The following is a 21,320-nucleotide window of genomic DNA, read 5'->3' as shown; positions in this document are numbered from 1 at the left end:
TCCCCGTCACCGCAGTAGATGCCAACGTGGGTGCCCCACCAGCCAGGGTTCCCAGAGGCCAGGGGGAAGAGGAAAAGGTCCCCAGGCTGGGGCTCAGTCACTCCGTTGGGGACCATGTTGAAGTGTTGTCCCAGCAGCGCCTCGCAGAGGAAGAACTCTGCCGTGGTCACTGCCCCGGTCACTGCCTGGGGACCCAGCCATGTTTCAGGGCCACCGGTGCCCTGGGGACACTGGCAGCATCACTGACTTGCTGGCTTATCCCACATCCTTGGTGGCTTAAGCACAGCTTGGGTCTCGGGTCTCCATTGATGGAAACCCTCTGGGAAGGGGCTGCCTCCTCTAGGTGCTGAAGCACCCATGGGTGCGGAGGAAAAGGCAGGGTGTGCAGGATTCAGCCCAGTTGTGCCAGGGATGAGACAGGCAGTGCAGGACATGGGGCAATGCCAGCACTTACCTGACTGGAGCTGCTCACCTGGAGGGACAAACACCTTGCATCAGCCCCAGTGGTACCCGTGTCATGGCTCAGCCCTGGCCTGGGCTGCTGCCACCCCTTGCCCAGGCATCTGGCTGGGATTCTCATGCCAGCACCCCCAAACCTGCCTCACCCAGGAACCCATCCAGTGCCAGGGCTGGAGGAACAGCCAGTCCGGGGCTTGCAGGGTCTGAAGGAGGGATCTCACCTGTGGGGAGAGGGGGCAGGGCAAGACAGGGGCCTGTCCCCTTCTGACACCCATCCCTTGCCACCACCCATCTCTGCCAGCACACAGTCCAGCCCCGCTCAGCCTCCCAGGCCACACATCTCCCAGCCCAGCCCCAGCACCAGGCAAGTCCCAGCTGTGGGTGTCCAGGGGCACTGGGTACTATGGAAGAGGGGTGGGATCACCTGGATGCAGGTGTCCTTCCTGCCGGCTCCCCCTTTACCTGGACGAGGAGATTCATCTGCAAGGAGAAAACACAATGTCCCGAGGGCTGGGGACAGGCACCCCATGCCTCAGGGACTTCTCTGTTCCCACAGCTGAAGTGACATGTCACCCTGCTGAAACCCAAGCTGCAGCCTCAGTGCTCGCTCTGTGCCCTGCTGCCTCACCTTGGGGTCACCTCCAAAGTCCCCTCACTCCACGGTGCTTCCCAAGCTGCCACTGCTCCAAAGGTGGCTGCGGGGCAGGACCTCAGCCCGCCCCCGGTGAGCACTGCGGTGGCTCTTGGCAGCAGCACATGGCTCCACCAGTGCCTGGGAATGTGCCCAGACCGGCTGCACCGTGGCACTGTGCCCATCCTGTAGGGCCAGCCCCAGGGGGGACAAACCCAACCTGGTGTGACATTTCATCCACACACCTCTTGGGTGACCCCAAAGGAGTCATGAAACAGCCCAGTGGCCACAGTGCCTTAGTAGCCAGTGACCACCAGGCTTATGACAAATCTTCTCTCAGTGCAAAAACCCTCTGGCCCTGGGAGGCCATCAGCCTGTACCCAGACCCATGTCCTAGGGATGGCCACCAGCCTGTCAGGCTGTCCCCAGCCCTGTCACCCCAGAATGGTGCATGCCCGGGGTCAGCTCCAGAGTCACATTAAACTTTAATCCTGGTGCCAGGGGTCAGTGAAGGCTTTAGCAGGGCTCAGGTGGGTGACTGTCACCCTCTGTCATCGGGCAACATCCAAAGAATCATTTATCAGGGAGCCTCCAATAAACAAGAGCTGAAACCCGAGCCTGGCCTGGACCCAGCTCAGTGCAGGCAGCCACATTAACCCTTCCCAGCCACCTCCAGTCCCACAGCCAGGGGGAACTCCTGGAACTTCATGTCATCCTCTTGTTTGTCTTGCCCCCTTCTGAACTCCACCATCCTCTCCTGGTCTCTGTTGTCTTGTCCGCATGTACCCATCACACCCTTCTCATTCCCATCCTCCCCTCCCAGGCCCCATCATCCCATCTCAGTTCTTACTATCCTCTCATGATCTCCATCCACCCCTATTGCATCCCACTGCCCCCTCATGATCTCTGTCACATCTTCCTGTTCCCCATCATCCTCACACGGTCCCTATTGTCATGTCCTGGTCTTTCTCATCCCTTCCTGGTCACTGCTGTCACCTCCTGCTCTCCACATTTGTCATCGTTTCTGTATCACCATCAGAACATACAGGTTCCCATTGTCTCCTCCTGATCCTCATTACTGCCTCCCCGTCCTCATCACCTCCTCCTTGTTCCCATCACCCTCTCCTGACCCTTGCTGGTCCCCATCATCACCCCTCCCTCCCACAATGACTCTTGGTCTCCATCATCTCCTCCTGGTCCCCACTGTCTCCCCTTGGTCCCCAATATCCCCTCCTCGTTCCCATCATGTTCTCTTTGTCCCCATTATCTCCTCCTTGTCCTCACTGTCCTGCCCCATTCCCCACCACTCCATGCCGTCACCAATAGGAGCAGGACTGCCAGGACAGTTGTGCTTCCCTGCACCACTCAATGTCCCCAGCCAAGCTGTCCCTGGCCAGGGTGCATCCACCAGCTCCCCACAGCCAGTGGGATTAGGGTGGCTGGAGTCCTGGGGCTGCTCCTGACCGCAGGTCTCAAGCCCACCGCCAGCATCTTTGGGTAATTAGTAAATTAGTAATTAAATACTCTCTGCCTGCTGAGGGGAAGGGGGGCAGATCCCGAGGTTTTAGGCTTGGTAATCCTGTGGCATCTGCCCCAGCATCTGTCACCGAGCCGAGTCACGACCCTGCCTCAGGCTTTAACATTTGCTCCTTCACCCCCACCCACCACCCACAGCCCCTCGGCCATGGCGTCAGGCCTGCTCATGTCGCACCCAAAACAGCCTGGGTTGGGCTCCCAGGAGCGCCCAGTTGGGTGCTCATGGAGCCCTCATCCCCGGGAAGAGGACAGGGTGCTGCTCCACGGGGAGTCCACCATAGGGACAGCACCCGCTGGGTGTAATGGAGAAATGGGGTGGGAAACCATATTTTTGTAATTATTGGCTTTCCTGGGGGTGCTGATGATTGGCTAGTAGCAGATGGTTGGCCCAGCTAATCCCCCTCCCAAATCCCTGCTCCAGAGCTGGCTTTTACCCAACGGCGAGGAGGCGACGGGCAAATTAGCTGACTCAGCAGTATCGCTACACTGACCGCTGCCCACTGTCCCTGGTACTGGCTGCCCGTGTCCCCATGGGTGGGCTGGCACGCCGGGATCCAGGTGTTCCTGGCACCCCCGGGTCGGGCATTGGGGGGTGTTTCACCCTTGGGTGAGAGGTGTGGAGGCACCCAAGGGCCAGGCAGGGAGGTAACAGCTTGCTCCTGCCGCATTAGCCGAGCGTCATAATTCTGCCGCGGGAGGAGGCGGCCACTGCCGCAGATGGTGGTGGTCAGAGATCTGGGTCAGCACAGGGGGCTGTGGGTGGGACAGGGCACCCTGGGGAAATGGGGGGTCCCAGGGTGGGAGGGGGCTGGGGGCAGGGGGCATGGAGCCATGGTGAAGGCAGGGAATGGGGTCATGGTGCAGGCAGGAAGGAAGGTGGAGCCATGTAGAGTCAGGAAGGTTGATGGAATGTTGCTGCACATGGGAACATGGAGCCGTGGTGCGGGCAAAGCTGATGGAGCGAGTCACAGTGCAGACAGTTAAAATAGAGAAACACTTAAGGCAAAAGGGATGGAAGTCGGTTGTAGGCAGGAGGATGGAGCCATGCTGCAGGCAGGGAGACGCAGGAATGCTGCAGGCAGCGGGGATGGAGCCACACATCAGTCAGGGATGCCGGAGGGGCGACTCCCGGGCCCTGGATCCACTGGAGTCACCGCTGCCAGCCCTCAGCAGGCACCTGTTGCCAGTGTCTGTCTCCTGGGCCACCTTCAGGACATCAACACCCCTGAGCCCCGCTGGAAGGGGCATAGCAGGGCGGGAACCCCTGTCCTCAGCCTGGCCCATCGCCGGGGACAAGCCGGGCCCGTGACGGCGGCCGCCCGCCTCCCCCCTGAGCGGGGCAGGGGGGGCGTTTAGCGGCTAAAGCCCACAAATCCCAAATTGTGCTGCCCTGTTACCGCGAGGGTTTAGCGGTGGTTGCGTAACCCCGGGGGCCATCTGGCCCCCACCCTCTGCGGTGTCAGCAGCCCCAACATCCCTGGAGGCCCCCGTCTCCCGGCTCGGGATGCTGAGGCTCAGCGGGGCCCCTACCGAGCATCCCCCTCCCCTCGCCATCAGGGCCGGTAATTAATTACTTGGGGGCAGGGAAATTACCCCCCTTAATTACCACTTTTCGTTATTCCTCTCTAACCGCCTTAGTGAAGGGCTTATGCGCTTACAGGACCTGGTGAGTCCCAAGGGGAGGACGACACATATGGGGGGTCCCCGGCCCAAGCCCCATCACCTACCTCTGCCGCAATCTCGGCCTCGCAGTGCTAGGGGGGTGTGTGGGGACTGCCAGGGTGACACCTCTACGATGGCCCGCGGCGGCGCGCGGGGGGGGATGGCTTGGGTGTCGCGGGGTTTAGGGTTACAGGGCTGGGGCTCAGCACCTTTTTAATTCTTCATCGTGTGGCTGATTGATCCCCCCCGCCCCGCGCAGACACTAAAGATTAAGAGGGTGACAAAGAGGCGGCTGCTTACACAGCGCCCGCCGCTAAGCCGCCTTGAAGAGAGCAAGGCAAGAGCCCCCCTGGCCGCAGAGCCGGAGCACCCAACGCCTGGCCAGACCCTCCGCGGGGATCCAGAGGGACAGGACAGGGACAGGTCGGGAACTCCGGGTGCGGGATGGCTGCGTCGCCAGCGGGGTCGGTGGTGAGCGCCGGGCCGGATGAGAGTTCCACGGGTAAGAGGTGGTTGCACTGGACCGGGTGCGTCTCGGAAGGAAATGGGTTTTTCTCTGGGATGGCTGGGCCCCCGCTGTGGTCGTTCCCCAAGGTACCTGGGTCTCCTCTTCATGGTTCCTCTCTGGGATACTTGGAATCCCCGTGATGGTCAATCACCGAGATACCTGGCGTCCTCCACTGCAGTTTTTTCTGGGATGCCTGGGATCATCATGGCCTTCTTCTGGATGCCTTTGGTCCCCATTGTAGTCCTCTGAGATATTTTGGGGGTTCTTATTATGGTTCATCTCCAAGACACCCAGTGTCCCCATCATAGTAGTCTGGGATTTTTGCGTTTTCCATTGCCATCCTTCTCCAGAATGGCTGGACTTCCCCTCATGGTCCTTATCCTGGGTGTCCAGGGTTCCCTTCATGGTCTGCTAGGATGCCTGGGGTCTTCAGCTGTCATCCTTCTCCAAGATGCTGAGTCCCCTTCATGGTCCTTCCCTAGGCCAGGATGCCTGCATTGCCTGACCCTCTCGATTGTATCCATAGTCCTCATTTGTGTTCCTTCTCCAGGATCCCTGAGGTCCTCAGATATGCCCCTTCTGCAGGATTCCTGTGGCCCCCAGTCAAAACCCTCTCCTGGATATCCTTGGTCCCTGGCCCTTCATCAGGATCCCCACAGTTCCCTCCTGTGACTCTTGTCTGGGGTGCCCCATGTCCCCAGAGTTGGCCCTTCTCCAGGACGCCTCCCATCCCTGATTGCAGCCCTTCTCTGGGATGCTTAGTCCCCTTCCTGGGATGCCTGGTGTCCCCATCCCTGGGAACACCGTTTCACCCCTTTTTTATTTTTCAAAATTCCTGTCAGAGCTTGTCCTGCATCACTCTGTGTGCTGGCGTGTGGGAGGATGGTGAACCCCGTGTGGAGTCCCTGAGGTGTCCCCATTCATGTCCCTGGGCGGAACCAGCAGACACAGGAGCCACCCCATCACCAGGATGCTGGGACGCAGCAGGGACTGGTGGGCGGTACGAGGGACATTGGGATGCCCAGAGTCAACTCCAATATGATGGTTCCACTTCCACAGGGCTGACCCCAGCTCCTGGGAAAGAGCTGAGCCCGGTGCTGCTGTGCAAGGTGTGCGGGGACACCAGCAGTGGGAAGCACTACGGCATCTATGCCTGCAACGGCTGCAGTGGCTTCTTCAAGCGCAGTGTCCGCAGGAAGCTCATCTACAGGTGGGAACAGGCGTGGGAGTCCCCACGGGGCAGGGAATGGCAGCCAGAGGGGCAGGGACCCTGCAGATGGGCATCGAGGGGGGCAAGAACCAGGGTCCCATGGACAGACACCGTAGAGGAAAGCACACAGGGGGCCCCAGGGCAGGGACCCCGGGGCAGGGACCCCGGGAATGGCCACCCAGAGAGTCAGCGATCCAGAGGATGGACACAGCGGGGCAGGAATGGGGGGAACAGGCACCTAGCAGGGTAGGGGCACCCAGCAGAGCAGGGACCCCAGGGGATGGGGCAGCCAGCGGGGAAGGGGTGGTCCCCCTGTGGGACAGGGACCTTGCAGATGGACACCCAGCAGGACAGGGAGCTTGCGGGCAGGCACCCAGTGGGGCAGGGTACTCCAGGATGGACACTCAGCAGGGCATGGGCAATGGGTGGGGCAGAGACCCAGGGGTACTTTAAACCATTCAGGGGACAGGCATGCAGGGGGAGAGGCACCTGTGGTGAGGGTGCCCAGGGGCCCCTGATGGGGCCAAAGCACCCATCCAGGCAGAGCATTTACTGGGACAAGGCACCCTTGGAGTGGGGACAGGGCACCCACTGGGGACAGGACGCTGCTTGGGGACAGGGTGCCCACAGTGGTGGGGCACTTGTTGGGTGGAGGGAACCCGTGGAGGGAGACATGGTACCTAGGGGTGACAGGGGCCACCTCAGGGGCTGCAGCCAGGTGCCACCTCTCCCCATAGGTGCCAGGCAGGGACGGGGCTGTGCCCAGTGGACAAGGCTCACCGCAACCAGTGCCAGGCCTGCCGGCTCAAGAAGTGCCTGCAGGCTGGCATGAACAAGGACGGTAAGACTGAGGGGGACACACAGTGGCGAATAGCAGGGGGTGACAGTGGGGTGGCCGAAGCTGATGCTACCTTGTCTGCACAGCTGTGCAGAATGAGCGCCAGCCCCGCAGCACAGCCCAGGTGCAGCTGGACAGCATCCAGCTGGATGCTGAGCTGCCCCCTGAGCACGTGGCCACCACATGTGAGGTCCCCCGGTCACCTTGTCCGGCTCCTCGTGGTCCCGGTGGCACTGTCACCCCAGGTCCCCGCGTGCCCACACCGCCCACCAACCATCGCTTCATGGCCAGCCTGATGACAGCCGAGACGTGCGCCAAGCTGGAGCCTGAGGACGGTGGGTGGCTGCCAGTGGAGAGGGAGGTGGGGGAGTGGCAGATGTCCCCATGGTGTGGTGACAACCAGTGTCCCTTCCACCCCTGCAGCTGATGAGACAGTGGATGTGACGGGCAGTGAGCCGGAGCGGGCAACCGGCGAGTACCAGGTGGCGCCGTACCCGGCAGCCAGCCCCGAAAACATCTATGAGACCTCAGCACGTCTCCTCTTCATGGCTGTGAAATGGGCCAAGAACCTGCCCGTCTTCTCCAACCTGCCCTTCCGCGACCAGGTGGGGCTGGCAATCTCCATGAGGCACTGGGGATCTGCCTATAGGGCAACAGGAACCCCCCAAAAAGTAGCAGCCAGTTGGGGTAGCTGGAGCATCTCCACAACATTCTTAGGGTTCCCCTGCGGATGCTCATCAGCCCAACCAGCTGTGGCGGCTACAGGTCCTGGAAACTTTGGGGGTGACCGGGGTTTTGGGGTTCCCCCCCACTCTCCCCAGGTGATCCTGCTGGAGGAAGCATGGAGTGAGCTGTTCCTGCTCTGTGCCATCCAGTGGTCCATGCCCCTGGAGAGCTGCCCACTCCTGGCTGTCCCCGAGCCAAGCCCTGGGAAGCTGCTGCCGGCCACCCTGGACGTGCGGGCGCTGCAGGAGACCCTTGGCCGCTTCAAGGCACTGGCCGTTGACCCCACGGAATTTGCCTGCATGAAGGCCGTGGTGCTCTTCAAGCCAGGTGAGGCCACCCCCAGCACCCACCACTGGCCATCCCCGTGCCCCTCCCCTGCCTGTCACCCCCTTGTCCCTGCAGAGACCCGTGGCCTGAAGGACCCTGAGCAGGTGGAGAACCTGCAGGACCAGTCACAGGTGATGCTGGGCCAGCACAACCGTTCTCACTACCCTGGGCAACCCGTCAGGTACTGCTGTCCCCACATCCTCACGGGTGACACCGGGGTGGGACACCCACCCATGGCCACCGCTCCATCCCCCAGGTTTGGGAAGCTGCTGCTGCTCCTCCCAGCGCTGCGCTTCATCTCCTCGGAGCGCGTGGAGCTGCTCTTCTTCCGCCGCACCATCGGCAACACCCCCATGGAGAAGCTGCTGTGTGACATGTTCAAGAACTGAACCCCCTTCCCGCTGTCACCTGGCTTGTTTGTCACCCTGCGCTGGCACCCTGTCCCCCTCACCCTGGGTCTCCTCACCCTGGGGTGTGAAGGTGCCCATGGCCCCATCTCTGGGGCAATGTCCAGGACTGTGGAATACTGCTGGCAGCTGGGAAGTGGGACCAGCTTCCCTGGGGGCGGAAGGGAGATGTCCCCAGGTGAGTGCCCAAGGCACTGGCAGCACCTCACTGATGGTACCCCATGAGTGCTGCAGGAACCCAGGCAAAGGCACCTTGGCACCACGAGGACCTGCTTCCACCCGGGGGGTCACCAGTCTGGGGGACACTTAGGGATGATGCCAACCTGGCTGTGAGATGGGTGACATCAGCCAGGGATGACAAGGGCCAAGGGTGGTGCCAGCCTTGGAGTGCCACCGGCCCAGGGGTGACACTCGCCAAAGACTGGGACATCCTCAGGTTGATCCCAGACTAGGGCTGACACTGGACAGGGGTGACCCCGGCCTGGGGTGACGTGGTGATAGACCCTCGTCCCTGTGTTCTGGGGTCTCCCACTTGTGTCCCCCATTTTATACTCGGAATAAAGAGAATTTTGCACCCAGAGTCCCTGTGCCAATGACTTGGGGCCCTTTGGATGGGGGACTGGGGGGGACCAGCTGAATGTTAATAACCTGAATAGAAATTTAAAAAAAAAAAAAAAAAATCAATAATCTGAATGGAAGTACCTTGAAAATAAATTATCTGAATGGAAATAAACTAAATCTAAGTAAAATTAGTATAAACAATCTGAATTAAATAATCAGTATAAGTAAGATAAATAGAAAAAGAGGAATAAAAATAAAATGAAAAGAAATAACCTGAAATTATCTGAATATAAAAAGATAAATATAAATAATCTGTTTGGAAATAATCGATTGGAAAGAATCTGAATGAAGTAATTGAAATAGAAATATAATGAAACTAAATAAACTGAAATAATCTGAATAGCAATTAACTGAAAATAAACTATCTTATTGTAAGTAGATGAATATGAATAATCTGACTGGATAAAATGGGATTTGAATAGTACAAATACAAATAAAATGAAATGAAATAATCTTAATGGAAATAAAATGCATGCATATTATTTGAATATAAATATCTGCTTTGAAATCTCCTTAATTAAATAATCTGAATAGAAATAAAATAAAAAATGAAATAATCTGAAATAGTATAAATAGAAATAAATTGAGAATAAACAAACTGTACATAAATAAGAAAAACATAATGAATCTCATTGGAAGTAATCTGAATTAAATTATGTGGACAGAAATAAAATGAAATAATCTGAATAGAAATAAATTGGAAAGAAATAGTCTGAATATAAACAGTCTACCTAAAACTAACCTGAAGAGAAATAATCTGAATAAAGAAAAATTGAAAATAAATTATCTAAAAATAAATGAAATATAAATTATCTGATTAAAAGAATTTGTTTATAAATAATCTGTATATACATAAATAAAAATAATGTGAATAACAAGTAAGAGAAATAGAAATTCTCTGAACATAAATAATGAGAATGTGAATAACCAGCATTAAACAATCCGAAGGGAAGTGATCTGGAGCCCTGGCTCCCCATCCCAGCTCCTCCATCCGCACCACATCGGGATGTTGAGCTGCTCCATCCACACGGGGATTGGGAAAATCCGCAACTTCATAACCCCGTGGAACAAATGGAAAAAGCCCCAGACCCCTGGGATGTGGGCAGGGAGTGGCAGGAACAGTATCCCACTGGGAATTCTTGGCCTTTGCAGAATGACACTTTTATTTGTCCGTTTTTGTCAGTTTGTACAAGATTCCGAGCGCGGGCGACGCGGGATAATATATCCTCTTACATACAGACTCTGTTTAGTTTACAAGCAGCGACTTTATAAATTACTTAGAAAATTTTCCATGAAAAATAACAATAATTCCCCTTGCAGCCCTCCAGTAGTCAGTACATTCAGCCCTCTGCAAAACCCTCTGGGACCCCAAATCGTGCCAGGGAAGGGCTGGGAAGGAGCAGGGGAGATGCCGGGGGAAGGGGGGCCCTGGAACACACCATTATCCCTCCAGTCCTGCTCCGCTCCTGCCAGAGCTGGATCATATACATATACATATACATATACATATACATATACATATACATATACATATACACATATATATATATATATATTTCTTTGACATATGTTTTTCTTTATACATATAACCACAAATATATTTTATATATATAAAGAAACATATTTTCTATATATTCTATATATATTCCGTACATTTATCTGTGTCAAGAGGTCTGTTTTATTTACGTATTTTCCCTACATTCCATACATTTTTATATAGATGAAGAATAGAGAGAAAATATATTTCTTTATATATACACTATATATTTCCTTTATATATTTCTTTACAGAGAAATACTCTTTATATAAAGAAATATATAAATGTATGTGAAGAAACATATATAAACATACATATTAAACATATATTAAATATATGTTTAAATCATATAACATTAAATATGTTTCTACATAGACGAGAAATACATTAAAATATATATAAAGTAATAAATATTCTTTATATAGTACATATCTCCTCCTTTAAATATATATACTTCCTTATATATAAATATATAAGCATATATACATAAAGAAATATGTATTCTTTATATATAGAATATTTTATATATTTATATATAAATATGTACTATATATAAGAAATAGAAAATACATAAATGAATTGTCTTAACATTCTTTTATGTATTTTTTAACTACACAGAGAATATTTATTCTTTTGTGTGCATATTTTCTATATATATAGAATATATATTATTCTATATGTTCTTTATATATATATTTATCACTTAAATATATTTTCCTTATATAGAGATTAAATATATATAAGGAAAATAAATATATTCCAGAAGAAATTAGATACATATACATATATATACACATATATACATATACATACACACATGGATATATATGTATATATATGGATATATATATGTATACATATATGTGTGTATATATATATATATATATATATTTGCCCGAGCCAGATCTGACGTCCCTGCTCTCATCCCACCGGGATGAGAAAACTGAGGATGAGGCTGGACCCTTCACTTGTCCCCAGGATCTCCTCCCCTGGGGCTATTTTAAGGGCAATTCTGGGGTTTTTAGTTCAAGAGGCTCAAAAGGCCGGTTTGGCACCAAGCACTTGGATGCTCCCGGCAATCCCAGCTCCCAGAGAATCTGGTGTGGCTCCCCAGGAGCTTCCTCTTTTGTGGTCACCATCCACCTTCCCTGTGCATCCAGGTTGGTCCCCAAAGCTCTATTTTCCCCTCTGGGGCTGGGAAAATCCCGTTTTTCCCCATGGATGGGGGTAATTGACTTGGTCTTGTTCCACTCCCTGGATGCAGTGCCGAGACCAATGCTGTTCCCACTCTCCCTGCGGCATCTGTCTCTTCCCCCGTTGGAAAAAAAAAATTAAAGATAACATGAAAAAAAAAGAGTCAAATTTCAAATATCAAACAAAAAATAACCCCAATAAATAAACCATCCCTGGAATGGGCAGGGGGAGAGGGGACCAAGGAGCAGCTCAGCCAAACCCAGGCATGCTGGGAAAAGGCAAAATACTCAGGAAAACTCAATTTGTTGCTATTTTCCCCATTTTTGATGGTATTTTGAGAAAGGACAAGCCCCAGCCCAGCCCACCTGGGAGGACAGATCCAGCCTCTATAAATCTAATTAGTGCCCTGGGGCTCCCGATTTTGCCTTTCCAGAGGTTTTCTGGTACCCAGAGCTTCTCTAGGTGCCACCGAGGATGATGATGAGACAACTGGGGAGGGATTACAAGCTGAGTCATTAACTAGCATCGTTAATTGGTCCTATGGTGGGTTATGATGGGCTAAATACACTTCCAGGGATTTCTTGCTGGAAATAAAACTCCATGTTCTATTGAGTGATGGCTGGTGACAACAGTGGTGACACCAAGGATGGCTCAGCCAATTGCTCCCCTCCTCTCCAGCCCAATAATAATAATAATAATAATAATAATAATAACAACAATAATAATAATAATAATAGTAAAAACAAAGAAAAAGATCTGTTTGGGGAAAAATATAAAAAAAAAATAAAAAAATATATATTTACAGGAAACTCCAGGAACCAGCATATAAAACAAATACCGCTTCAAGTAGTCCTCCATTATTATTAACTATTATTATTTTTTAATACTGATGATCTCCAGAAAAAAAAAAAAAAGAGGAAAGGTGGTTAGGTTGCATTAAAAAATAAAAAAACAGAGGGAAAAGGTGATTTTTGGCAGGTTTTAACACTTTTCCATGCACTCGGCGTTGGCGTGGATGAGGTGGTTAAAGCGGGGAGGGCTTGCCTGCAGTGGAGCTGGCTTGGGGTGCTCCCATGGGATTTTTAGGCTTGGTTTGCTCCTACCAACAGGCGACGGCAATTCGGCACGAGGATTTGGCGGTGGATGCTCTGAGACGTGGGATGCTCCGAGGGGAAGGGCCAGGAGCCGGCCAGTGCCTCCCATCCCATCCACCCCTGGCCGCCCGAAGGTCTCAACCCCCTCAAATCATTAAGGCCACCATTAAAACCATCCCCTCCTGGCCTTTTCAATTAAGAATTCATCTCCTGGTGTTAACGAGGAAGCCATCAGAGCACTGCCAACGGGCTGGATGCCCCGGCACGGACACGACCCCAGGTTGGAACATCTCAGACCATGAACTCGTTGCTCCCCAGGAGGACAAGGGGTTGGGCGGCGGCGCAATCGGCCTCAGGGTTCCTCTTGCGTCCCCCTCCAGGCCCCCCGTCCGGGGGCTCTTTGGTTTTTGGGGGGGAAGTTTTCACACTTTTCAGTTTCTGTTTGCCTTTCTCCGGGTTGAAGGTCCCGCGCGTGGTGAACTGCGGCCGGTCCTCGGGATAACGGAGGGGCCCTGCCAGGCCCTCAGGGCTCGCCCGGCTTTCGGGGGCCTCGCCGTGTCCCCCCACTCGGTAAAAAGGAGATTTGGAGTACATCTGGAAGCGCTTCCGGGGCAGGTGGGGCAAGCAGGAGGTGGACGACTGGGAGGAGGAGGAGGAGGAGGAGATGGGGGTGTCGGTTGGCTCCGCCGGGTCCAGCCGCATCCTGGGGTGCCGTCGCAGCCGGCTCGGCCCCTCGGCCTTGGCAGGGCGCAGGGAGGTAAGTGCTACACTTCTCTCTGCAGGGGCAGAAGGACCACGGATGGTCAACACCCAGACACCACCCGGTATCCAACCACCCTGCTCCCCGGGGACACATGCCGTTGAAGCCAGGACAACATTCCCAGCATCTCGGTGGAGGCAGCATCACCCCAGATGATGCGGCAGCGCTGGAAGAATGTGCCCTGGCTGCTCCCACCCGTCCCCCCCAGGGCCACGTGCTTGAACCCTTAGCCCCCCTTTCTGCAGACATTTGAACTGTTGACCTTAAATGAACATGAAAATCCCAAATAACCCTTTCCAAAGTGACAGAAAAACATAATGGAAGGTGTCCCTGCCCATGGCAGGGAGGTGGACTCCATGACCTTTGAAGGTCCCTTCCAACCCAAATGACTCCATCATAAACCCAAGAACACCTGGATTTACCCGAGCGATCGGAAATGGCTCCTTCGGAGTCAAAGTTCAAATTTTCAGAGCTGTCAGCTGTGCCAATGGAGGCTTCAGACTCGAGGGTTTCGTCGTCGGAGGCACGGGGCTCCAGTGTCAGCATCTCGAATGTCAGCTCCTCTCTGCAAAGTTAACCCAGACCCATTGACTCAACGGGACCAAAAAGGTGGAGGGGAGAAAGGGATGCACGTGTACCGAGACATCATGGAGGGGTGGAGCCCTCCAGTTATCAACCACATGATGACAAACAACATCCAGAAGTTGGGGACGTGGCTTGAACCCTTGGCCAGACTCACTTTTCCTTCTGCAGGCTCTCGATCTGCTCAGTCAGCACCTTCTCCTCCTGCTGCATGGCCACCTGCTGCTGCTCTGTCACTTCCATCTCCACGGCCTCCTCGCTGCTCATGGTTTCCTCAGGGATGTCTGTCACGGAGGGCAAGCGCCCGGTGACAGGGGATGCGGGGCTGGGGAAGGCGCTGCGCCGCACGCGTCCTTTGCCCTGAAGAGAGACAACGGTGTCACCACCACCAGCCGAGGTGATGGGGCAAACACTCAGGTACCAACCACACTGCTCTCCCAAGGAGTGAAGAAGGCGGCCCCAGATATCGGTCCTCAGTGTGCCGCTGCCGGATGCAACTGGGACCCTCCAAAACCTCAGGCTGGGAGAAGTACCAGAAGGACTCAACACATTGGAGGGGCTGGGGATGGAGGTGGTGAGGAAGGCAGCGGTGAGGATGATGCTGATGGACCAAGTGCAACTTGGTCCAGGTCCAAGCAAGCCCCACTGGCAGCAGGATGGGTTCCCGCAAAGCCCACAGCCTGTGCGATGGGAAGCTTGACGGTGGCTTTGAGTGGGAGTATCACCACGGCTTTGATTTCAGGGAACCTGGCTCCTGTTTTATCCTTGGATCAAGTCTCACATCCTTCCCTCATCCACCCTTGGCATTTCCTGAGCATCACAAGGGTCTCACTGACCCTCGCAGCAAACAGGAACTCTCATCTAATTATGTTGTCCATGCCCTGCCACGTGTCATGTACAGGAGATCCAGAAACCAGAACCACCTCCAGTGGTCCATTTTAAGACAATCAATGTGGATCTCTGTGCCCACAGTTGAACCTGCTCTGATCTAATGCAGCTCTGAAGAACTATCTGGTTTTTTTAATACTGAAACTGAAAACGAAAAAGAACACAAACAGTGGTGGTACAGGTGGAGATATATATGCAGCTGTTTTAATCTTGTGAGGACCAGCTCCACAGATCTGCTCCATGGAGCAGAAGAAAAAGGATCCTTGGAGATGAGGGATATGGCAGAGATTAAACAGCTTTTATCTTAACCGTTATCATGACCAGACATCTCATCTGGTCTTGTGCATTCCAGATCCTGACATGACCAGGACTATGAGATGTCCATCCAGGACGTGCTGCCCTCCCCTGACAATCACCATCCAGGAAGAACCTGTATCTCCTTGGGGTTGAAGAGCTTGCTGCAGCTCAGTTTTGCTCTCCCTATTTAACCCCTGCAACTGTAGCATCCCTGGGACTTCCTGACAACCAATGTGCCCAGAGCAGATTTTCAGGATAAAGGATCCTCCCTTTTTCCATTTAAAAGCCAGATTTCATCCATTTTAGCCCTTTCATCTTTTAACGTCCCATCTCAGAGATCTTTCTTTGTCAGCAAAGCCTCTCCTGTGCCTGGTGTTCTTCTGATGACACTTTTCACGTGGGCTCCTGAGCTGAAGCACAGCTCCCTGAATCCTATTAGCCAAAAGCCCCAAGATCCCAAAGATCCCACTGGCTCGTGGACTTAAGCCCCTGAGAAATGCCGTGCTCAGGGGAGCAGAGCTCAAATTTTGCTCTCCTTCACCTCCTGACACTCATGGATGTGGAAGAATGGGGGGGAAACTGAGGGAACTCTCATCATGGGGTGAGCCTATTAGGAAAGGAAACAGCCCTATGAGCTTCCCAAAAGCCTGCAGGTGCTTTTCTGGCCTGTCACCATCTCACAGAACTCAAACTCAAGCTGGGATGAAGTTGGGGAATACAGGGAATAATGGTCTCCTCCTCATTCAAGCCTGGGTGTCCTGACCTGGTGTTCAGGATAGTGGTGCTCCTCCAAGAAGGAGGAGGAGACCTTTGGATGCCTCGTGATTTCCAAGGCATCCAAGCTGAGGGTTTTATTCACCATCTTCAGAAACAGCAGTGCTGTGAAAGCAACTTGATGCTGAAACGCATCCTGAGTGAGAAGAAATTGAGGTGGGAAGGGATGAGTCAAGCAAAGTAAAAAAGAGGGAAGCACAGGATGGAAAAAGAAAATAAAATAGAAAATTAAAGTAAGTAGGAAGGGTATTTCTGAGGATCTGCGTGCAGGGATGGCCGAGCACTGGCCCCAAACTCCTGTGCCCAGGGGACCTGCTGGAGGAACGGCGGCTCCGAGGAGCAGCGGGACCGGACAGGTCACAGACAATGGCCGGTGGGACAGAGCTGGAATGAGCGACGGTGACACACAACGAGGGACGCGGCAGCTGCCGTTGATACATACCGGGATTGAACTGCGGGTTATGCTCATAAATCTAACTGCAATTAGTACGGGCTTCTGGATTAGAGAGGAGATGAAAAGGAAAGCAGAAGGTTAGAGTGCACATGCCGCCGCCCCTCCAAAAACCCGCTTTGCTCAGTTTGAGGATTTTTCGGTTAACTGAGATGAGTGGGGCAGCTCTGCAACACCAGCTCCACAATCTTGGGCAGCCCCTGCTTGGACTTCATCCCCAAAAGGCAGAAGCAACGTGTCCCTGAGGATCACAGGGGGCAGGTCCAAGCAGAGGAGCCACTCAGCTCCTCAGCCCAAGCCTGTGCTGACAGTGCTGTGCCAGGTCTGTCCCTCTCCCGCAGCCCAGCAAGCCAAGCACAGGTGCATCCACAGCCTGCCGGCCCCCTGCAAGCATGGAAGCTCAATGAGATGGGTTTGAGGCTCCCAAAAAGGCAGTGCAGGAGCAGGGAGAGCCTTTGGGGAACTCATTTTGGGTTCAGATAATGTGACTGAGCACGAAAAACAATGGTCCCGGTCACCCACGGGGTGATGTTGAGCTGGTCACTGGAAGGCTTGACTCAACTCAGGACCAAACAAGCTCAGATGAAGATAGACATGCTGATCAGGAACATCTGAGCAGGAGTGACAACGTTTCCAAGGACTGCTCCCACCTCCTTGTGCTTTGGTATGACTCCCTGCAAAGGTGAGGAGCCACCACGGGGCTGAGGGTTCCTGTCCTGGTGGAGATGGTGTGGGAGTTTGCGAGAGGTTTGGGAGGCTGGGATAAGCAGGAGAAGATAAGGCAGGGTGGCTTCAGGGGCAAGGAGAAGACAGGAAGGGATACAGAGGGCTTTGGCACCTCACCATAGATCTGCGGATCAAGGAGAGGCGGCTCTTGGCTTTGTTCTCTGCGAACTCCAGGCTGTTGATGTCCTTGAGACGAGCCTTATACTTGTTCATCTGCTCGATGACAATTAATTCCACGCAACTAAGGGAGAAAAATACCCAAAAGAAGACAAAATGGGAGGAGGAAGCCATTTGATCTGAGCTGCTCTGTCTTGTCTTGGCTTGTCCTTCAACAGGATTTCCTCGTAGCTTCTCCCTTAGCATATCCTCTCATTTTCTTACAAGGAAAGGATTATGTTGAAGATCTGTCCTGATGGAAGAGCACAGAGGGGAAAGCTCCAGCTGGAAGCCAGAGAGGGGTGAGAATTCTCCTGAAAAGAGTGATCATGGGCTAGGGATGCACTGAGGAACAGCCTAGAGGTATTAAAGATCACCAAGGATCCCACCAGAGAAATTTACCCCCCATGGAAGAGGGAGTAGTGGAATACAAACCTGGAGAAGGCAAGCTGATTCCAACTCACTTGCACGCAGTAACTCTGCAGCAGCTTGTGTGACTGAGCCTACTGTTTAATGTTGTCAGGAGTGTGTTTGGGCAAAAAAATGTCCTTTCCTTGTAATAAAATGAGAGGATGTGCTGGAGCTCAAGTGTGAGGGAGAAGCTACAATGAAATCCTGTTAAAGGACAGGTGTTCCTGCCAGCTGGGTCTCCAAACATGTCTTCAAACTGGTCTTCAACAATTTTAATACCTACTGGAGGTAAAACCACCTATTTCAGAAGCCCAGCCCTCCAGTGGAGGGTTTAAATTATTATAATTGACTCCAGTATCTATTTTAAAACCTATTTAGGATGAGCCAAACTGAATCTGGGCAACTTCTTCACTCTTTCTCTGTAAAACCTTTTCAATTATGGCAAACACCATAAATAAATCTAAGTATATTAATATTACTACTGCTGCAAACAATTCATCTCTTTCAGCAGAAAAAGTCAAAATCAAGAAAGAATCAATACCTGCTTGCCAAAAATGAACTACATTAACTATAAAACCTTGTCAGCACAAGCTCCACCTTTTCCTGCCAGGCAGGAATAGATTATCCACTCTTGGCGATCCTCCATCACTTAAAAATCCTCATTCAACAACTTCTTGGGAATTGAGAGAATTTGAAATATCTTCATGCAGATGCATTTATTTGCACTGAGATGAATAAATTACTATGTGTTTATCACTTCATGTCAAAGCTCTCAATTTTTGAGCCATTTTGACCATCTTAGGGGTTACCAAGACGTGAATGGTGATGTGGTGATGGAGCTGGCTCACCCAGCCCCGGGCTCTTACGTGGTGGTTTTGCTGATGTCCTGAACGCTCTGTAGGGGATCTGTTGTGTCGGGGCAGCGGAGGATGCAGGGAGCAAACACAATGGCCAAGGCGTTGGCTGACATGCGGTTGGTCTCTTCTTGGAGGGCAATCCTGAAAAAATAGGGATTAGGAGAGAAGTCAGAGGTGGAGGCACCTCCACTGCACCTCTTGCACATGGTCATGGATGAAGAGAGGAGACAATATTTCTATGATGCAATCTTGCTTTGAGGGAGAAAGACAAACCTCAAGACATCTCACATATTCCCAAGGCAACAACCAGCCCTTTCCACCCAAAAACCCGTCCCTGCAGTGCTGAGAGGCACCACAGAGCTGTAGGAACCACAAGCGTCCAGAGCACAGCAGAGGTCACTCATTAACACAACATTCCTTGGAGAAACAGCTCCGTGGCCACCTCCTGGGAGACACAGCAGATGCAAAAGCCTCAGCTATTCTGGTGGGAAGGATGCCTGACCATCCTGCCTTTGCCTAAAGCTGCCCAGGCCCAGCATACCTGACCAGGTGGAAGATGAGGCGCTCCAGGGTGCTGAGGTGGGTGCGGGAGAGCTGGTCGATGACCGAGTACACCCCACGCACTGTCTCCTTCCTCTCCTGGAGGCCTGTGGAGAAACCACCAGTGTTTAGGGGTAGCTTCTACTTCTTCCTCCTACTTAAAATGGTACTTCTTAACACTTAATTTTACTACTTAAAAGATAGAACTTTGAGGCTAAAATTAGCTGAACCATGATGCAAAAGCCACCAAATTGAGATCAAATTGCCTGAGGTTTTGCGTAAAAAACCCTTTATAGCCAAAAAATCAGACTTTGAAACCAGGTAAATGCAATTTGGCAAAACCAGCTGGCTCAGCCCCAAAGAGTGAATGAAAAGTTTGGCACTAAAAGTGGCCACGATTTCCCTCTACTAAGGGAAGGGGATAGTGAGGGAAGTTCCTCACCCATCACCCGCAGAAACTCCTCGTAGAGCTCAAACGTCATGAGGGGGTTGGGCAGATCTCGGAGCCACTGCTTAAACACGCTGGCAATGACGTGGATGTTATAGTCGTCTAAATTCACGTTCTCGATGTCTGGGTTTGGCACCAGATGAAGCAAGATGGAAAAGAACAAGAGACAATGATCAGTACAAAGCCCAAGACTGGACAAGGTGACCTTTAAAGGTCCCTTCCAACCCAAGTTGTTCTATCATAAAGTATTGTAAAATAAAAAATGTTTACATGCCTTTAATGGCAACAAATCCAGCACCTGATTTCAGCTCCACATGGTAAAATTTGAGAGAAACAAATTTCCAGGGCAAATAACTTCAGGTGGGACCAGGATTTCTTTTCTCACAGATTGCTAGGGTGTAAGTAAAGCAGCACTTTCCCTCAATTAGAATGACTTTTTTTCGTGGACTGCTCCCAAAAAAACATGAGCTGGTGACCTGAGTTATGGCTGCTGATGTGAAATCATTCCTTGCACAGTCTGGAATCAGGAACGCTGACGCATTCCACCTTTCTCCCATCCAACTGTTCTCCTGCAGAGATTCTCCTCCCCATACAGGATCTCTTCCCCCCTCCTGTTACCTGTATCAAGGCCTTGCCGCAGCTCCTTGATCTTGTTGGTGGATCCTGATTTCCTGTAGATGCCCTCTGTGTACAGCCCATGCATTTCGATGTAGTTGATGAGCTTCTCCACCAGCAGCGGCACCGCCCGCTCCTCGCTGGTCAGCCGGGACAGTTCCACGCCGAACTGCCGCGGTGAGAGCTCGGGGTCGTGCTGCACAGGAAAAGGGAAAAAGGCATTAAAATCCTTCTGCCACGCCATGCTGGTGCAGCTTTGGATCCCATTATTCAGAGTCCTTCGGCTGATCCAGGAGATGTGTGAGTCTAATGAAGGAGGACAGGACAGGACACAGGTCTTGCAATGCTGACCCGGTCTCTGGACGTGCACCTGAAGCCAAAAAGTTTGGATTTTCTTTCTTTAACCACCCCATTGTAGTTATGTTCCCAGCCTGGCAGAGCCAACAGATAGGGCATGGTTCTCCTCCACCTCCTGCCCCTCTGGCACCATCTCTAGGTATGATTTCACCACCTAAAGATGCATGAAGGAGAATAGGTAAATCTCAGTCTGGGGTGTTCAGATCTACTGGATGCATTGACAATTACAAAACATCAGTGAACAAACAAGATGCCAAAAAAAAGAACATGAAAAGACCCATCTACACCTGTCAGGAAGGGCCCTTTTGCCCACTGCAAATGCTCACTGGAGAGCTGTTATCTGGCAAATTCAAATGTGAAGGAAGTCCTCCTGCACAGGAGATTCTGGATGGGAAAAGCCGAAAAATCCAATAAAAGACTGCCACAAATTCTCAGCCCTAGCCAAAGAAAGGCGAGATGCAACTCCACCTTCATCAAGGTGCATTTTTGCACTCCTGCATTTTTTTTTCCCACTCAATGTCATTCTTTCATTGATCCTGCAAAGGAGCAGACATGTGGAAGGTCCCCATGTTGTTTCTTTCTCATGACTGATGGTTTGTAGCTCCCTGTCACTGAGAGCAACCCTAAAAACACAAATTCACCAAGAACAGAGAAATTGGACGCTTCCTAGAGAACTTCTAACTGCCCAGTGCAAAGCTACCCATGAAG

At 52.0% G+C, this 21,320-nt stretch overlaps 2 protein-coding genes across 4 annotated transcripts in view; one reads left to right on the top strand and one right to left on the bottom strand.

Moving 5' to 3' along the window:
• Nucleotides 1-4,732: 4,732 nt before the first annotated feature.
• NR2E3 (nuclear receptor subfamily 2 group E member 3) lies at nt 4,733-8,286 on the top strand. Of its 2 annotated transcripts, XM_066196251.1 has the most exons (8): nt 4,733-4,790; nt 5,856-6,006; nt 6,744-6,847; nt 6,931-7,179; nt 7,268-7,449; nt 7,666-7,897; nt 7,973-8,078; nt 8,154-8,286. In XM_066196251.1, exons 1-8 carry the CDS (start codon nt 4,733-4,735, stop codon nt 8,284-8,286), a joined length of 1,215 nt encoding a protein of 404 aa, XP_066052348.1. The 2 variants fall into 2 exon arrangements, with proteins under 2 accessions (XP_066052348.1, XP_066052347.1); XM_066196250.1 differs by having other exon boundaries at nt 7,973-8,286.
• A 2,826-nt stretch (nt 8,287-11,112) lies between these two features.
• The window catches only part of MYO9A (myosin IXA), a 171,909-nt gene continuing 161,701 nt past the window's right edge, over nt 11,113-21,320 (bottom strand). Inside the window, exons 36-44 of one of the 2 annotated variants that reach the window (XM_066196002.1) lie at nt 20,259-20,451; nt 19,635-19,763; nt 19,194-19,299; nt 18,662-18,793; nt 17,346-17,469; nt 16,494-16,547; nt 14,250-14,452; nt 13,933-14,075; nt 11,113-13,526 (exon numbers count right to left, since the gene is read on the bottom strand). In XM_066196002.1, coding sequence (XP_066052099.1) covers nt 13,042-13,526; nt 13,933-14,075; nt 14,250-14,452; nt 16,494-16,547; nt 17,346-17,469; nt 18,662-18,793; nt 19,194-19,299; nt 19,635-19,763; nt 20,259-20,451 — 1,569 coding nt within the window. In that variant the 3' untranslated portion in view covers nt 11,113-13,041. The remainder of the gene's footprint in view (nt 13,527-13,932; nt 14,076-14,249; nt 14,453-16,493; nt 16,548-17,345; nt 17,470-18,661; nt 18,794-19,193; nt 19,300-19,634; nt 19,764-20,258; nt 20,452-21,320) is intronic. The other variant, XM_066196003.1, reaches the window with a different exon arrangement.

The sequence above is a fragment of the Chamaea fasciata genome, unplaced genomic scaffold, assembly GCF_029207755.1.
Source record: "Chamaea fasciata isolate MVZ Bird 193981 ecotype frontalis unplaced genomic scaffold, bChaFas1.0.hap1 SCAF_14, whole genome shotgun sequence".
NCBI lineage: Eukaryota > Metazoa > Chordata > Aves > Passeriformes > Sylviidae > Chamaea > Chamaea fasciata.
The sequence above is the reverse complement of the archived record's forward strand: the minus strand, read 5'-3'. Positions and strand labels throughout refer to the sequence as shown.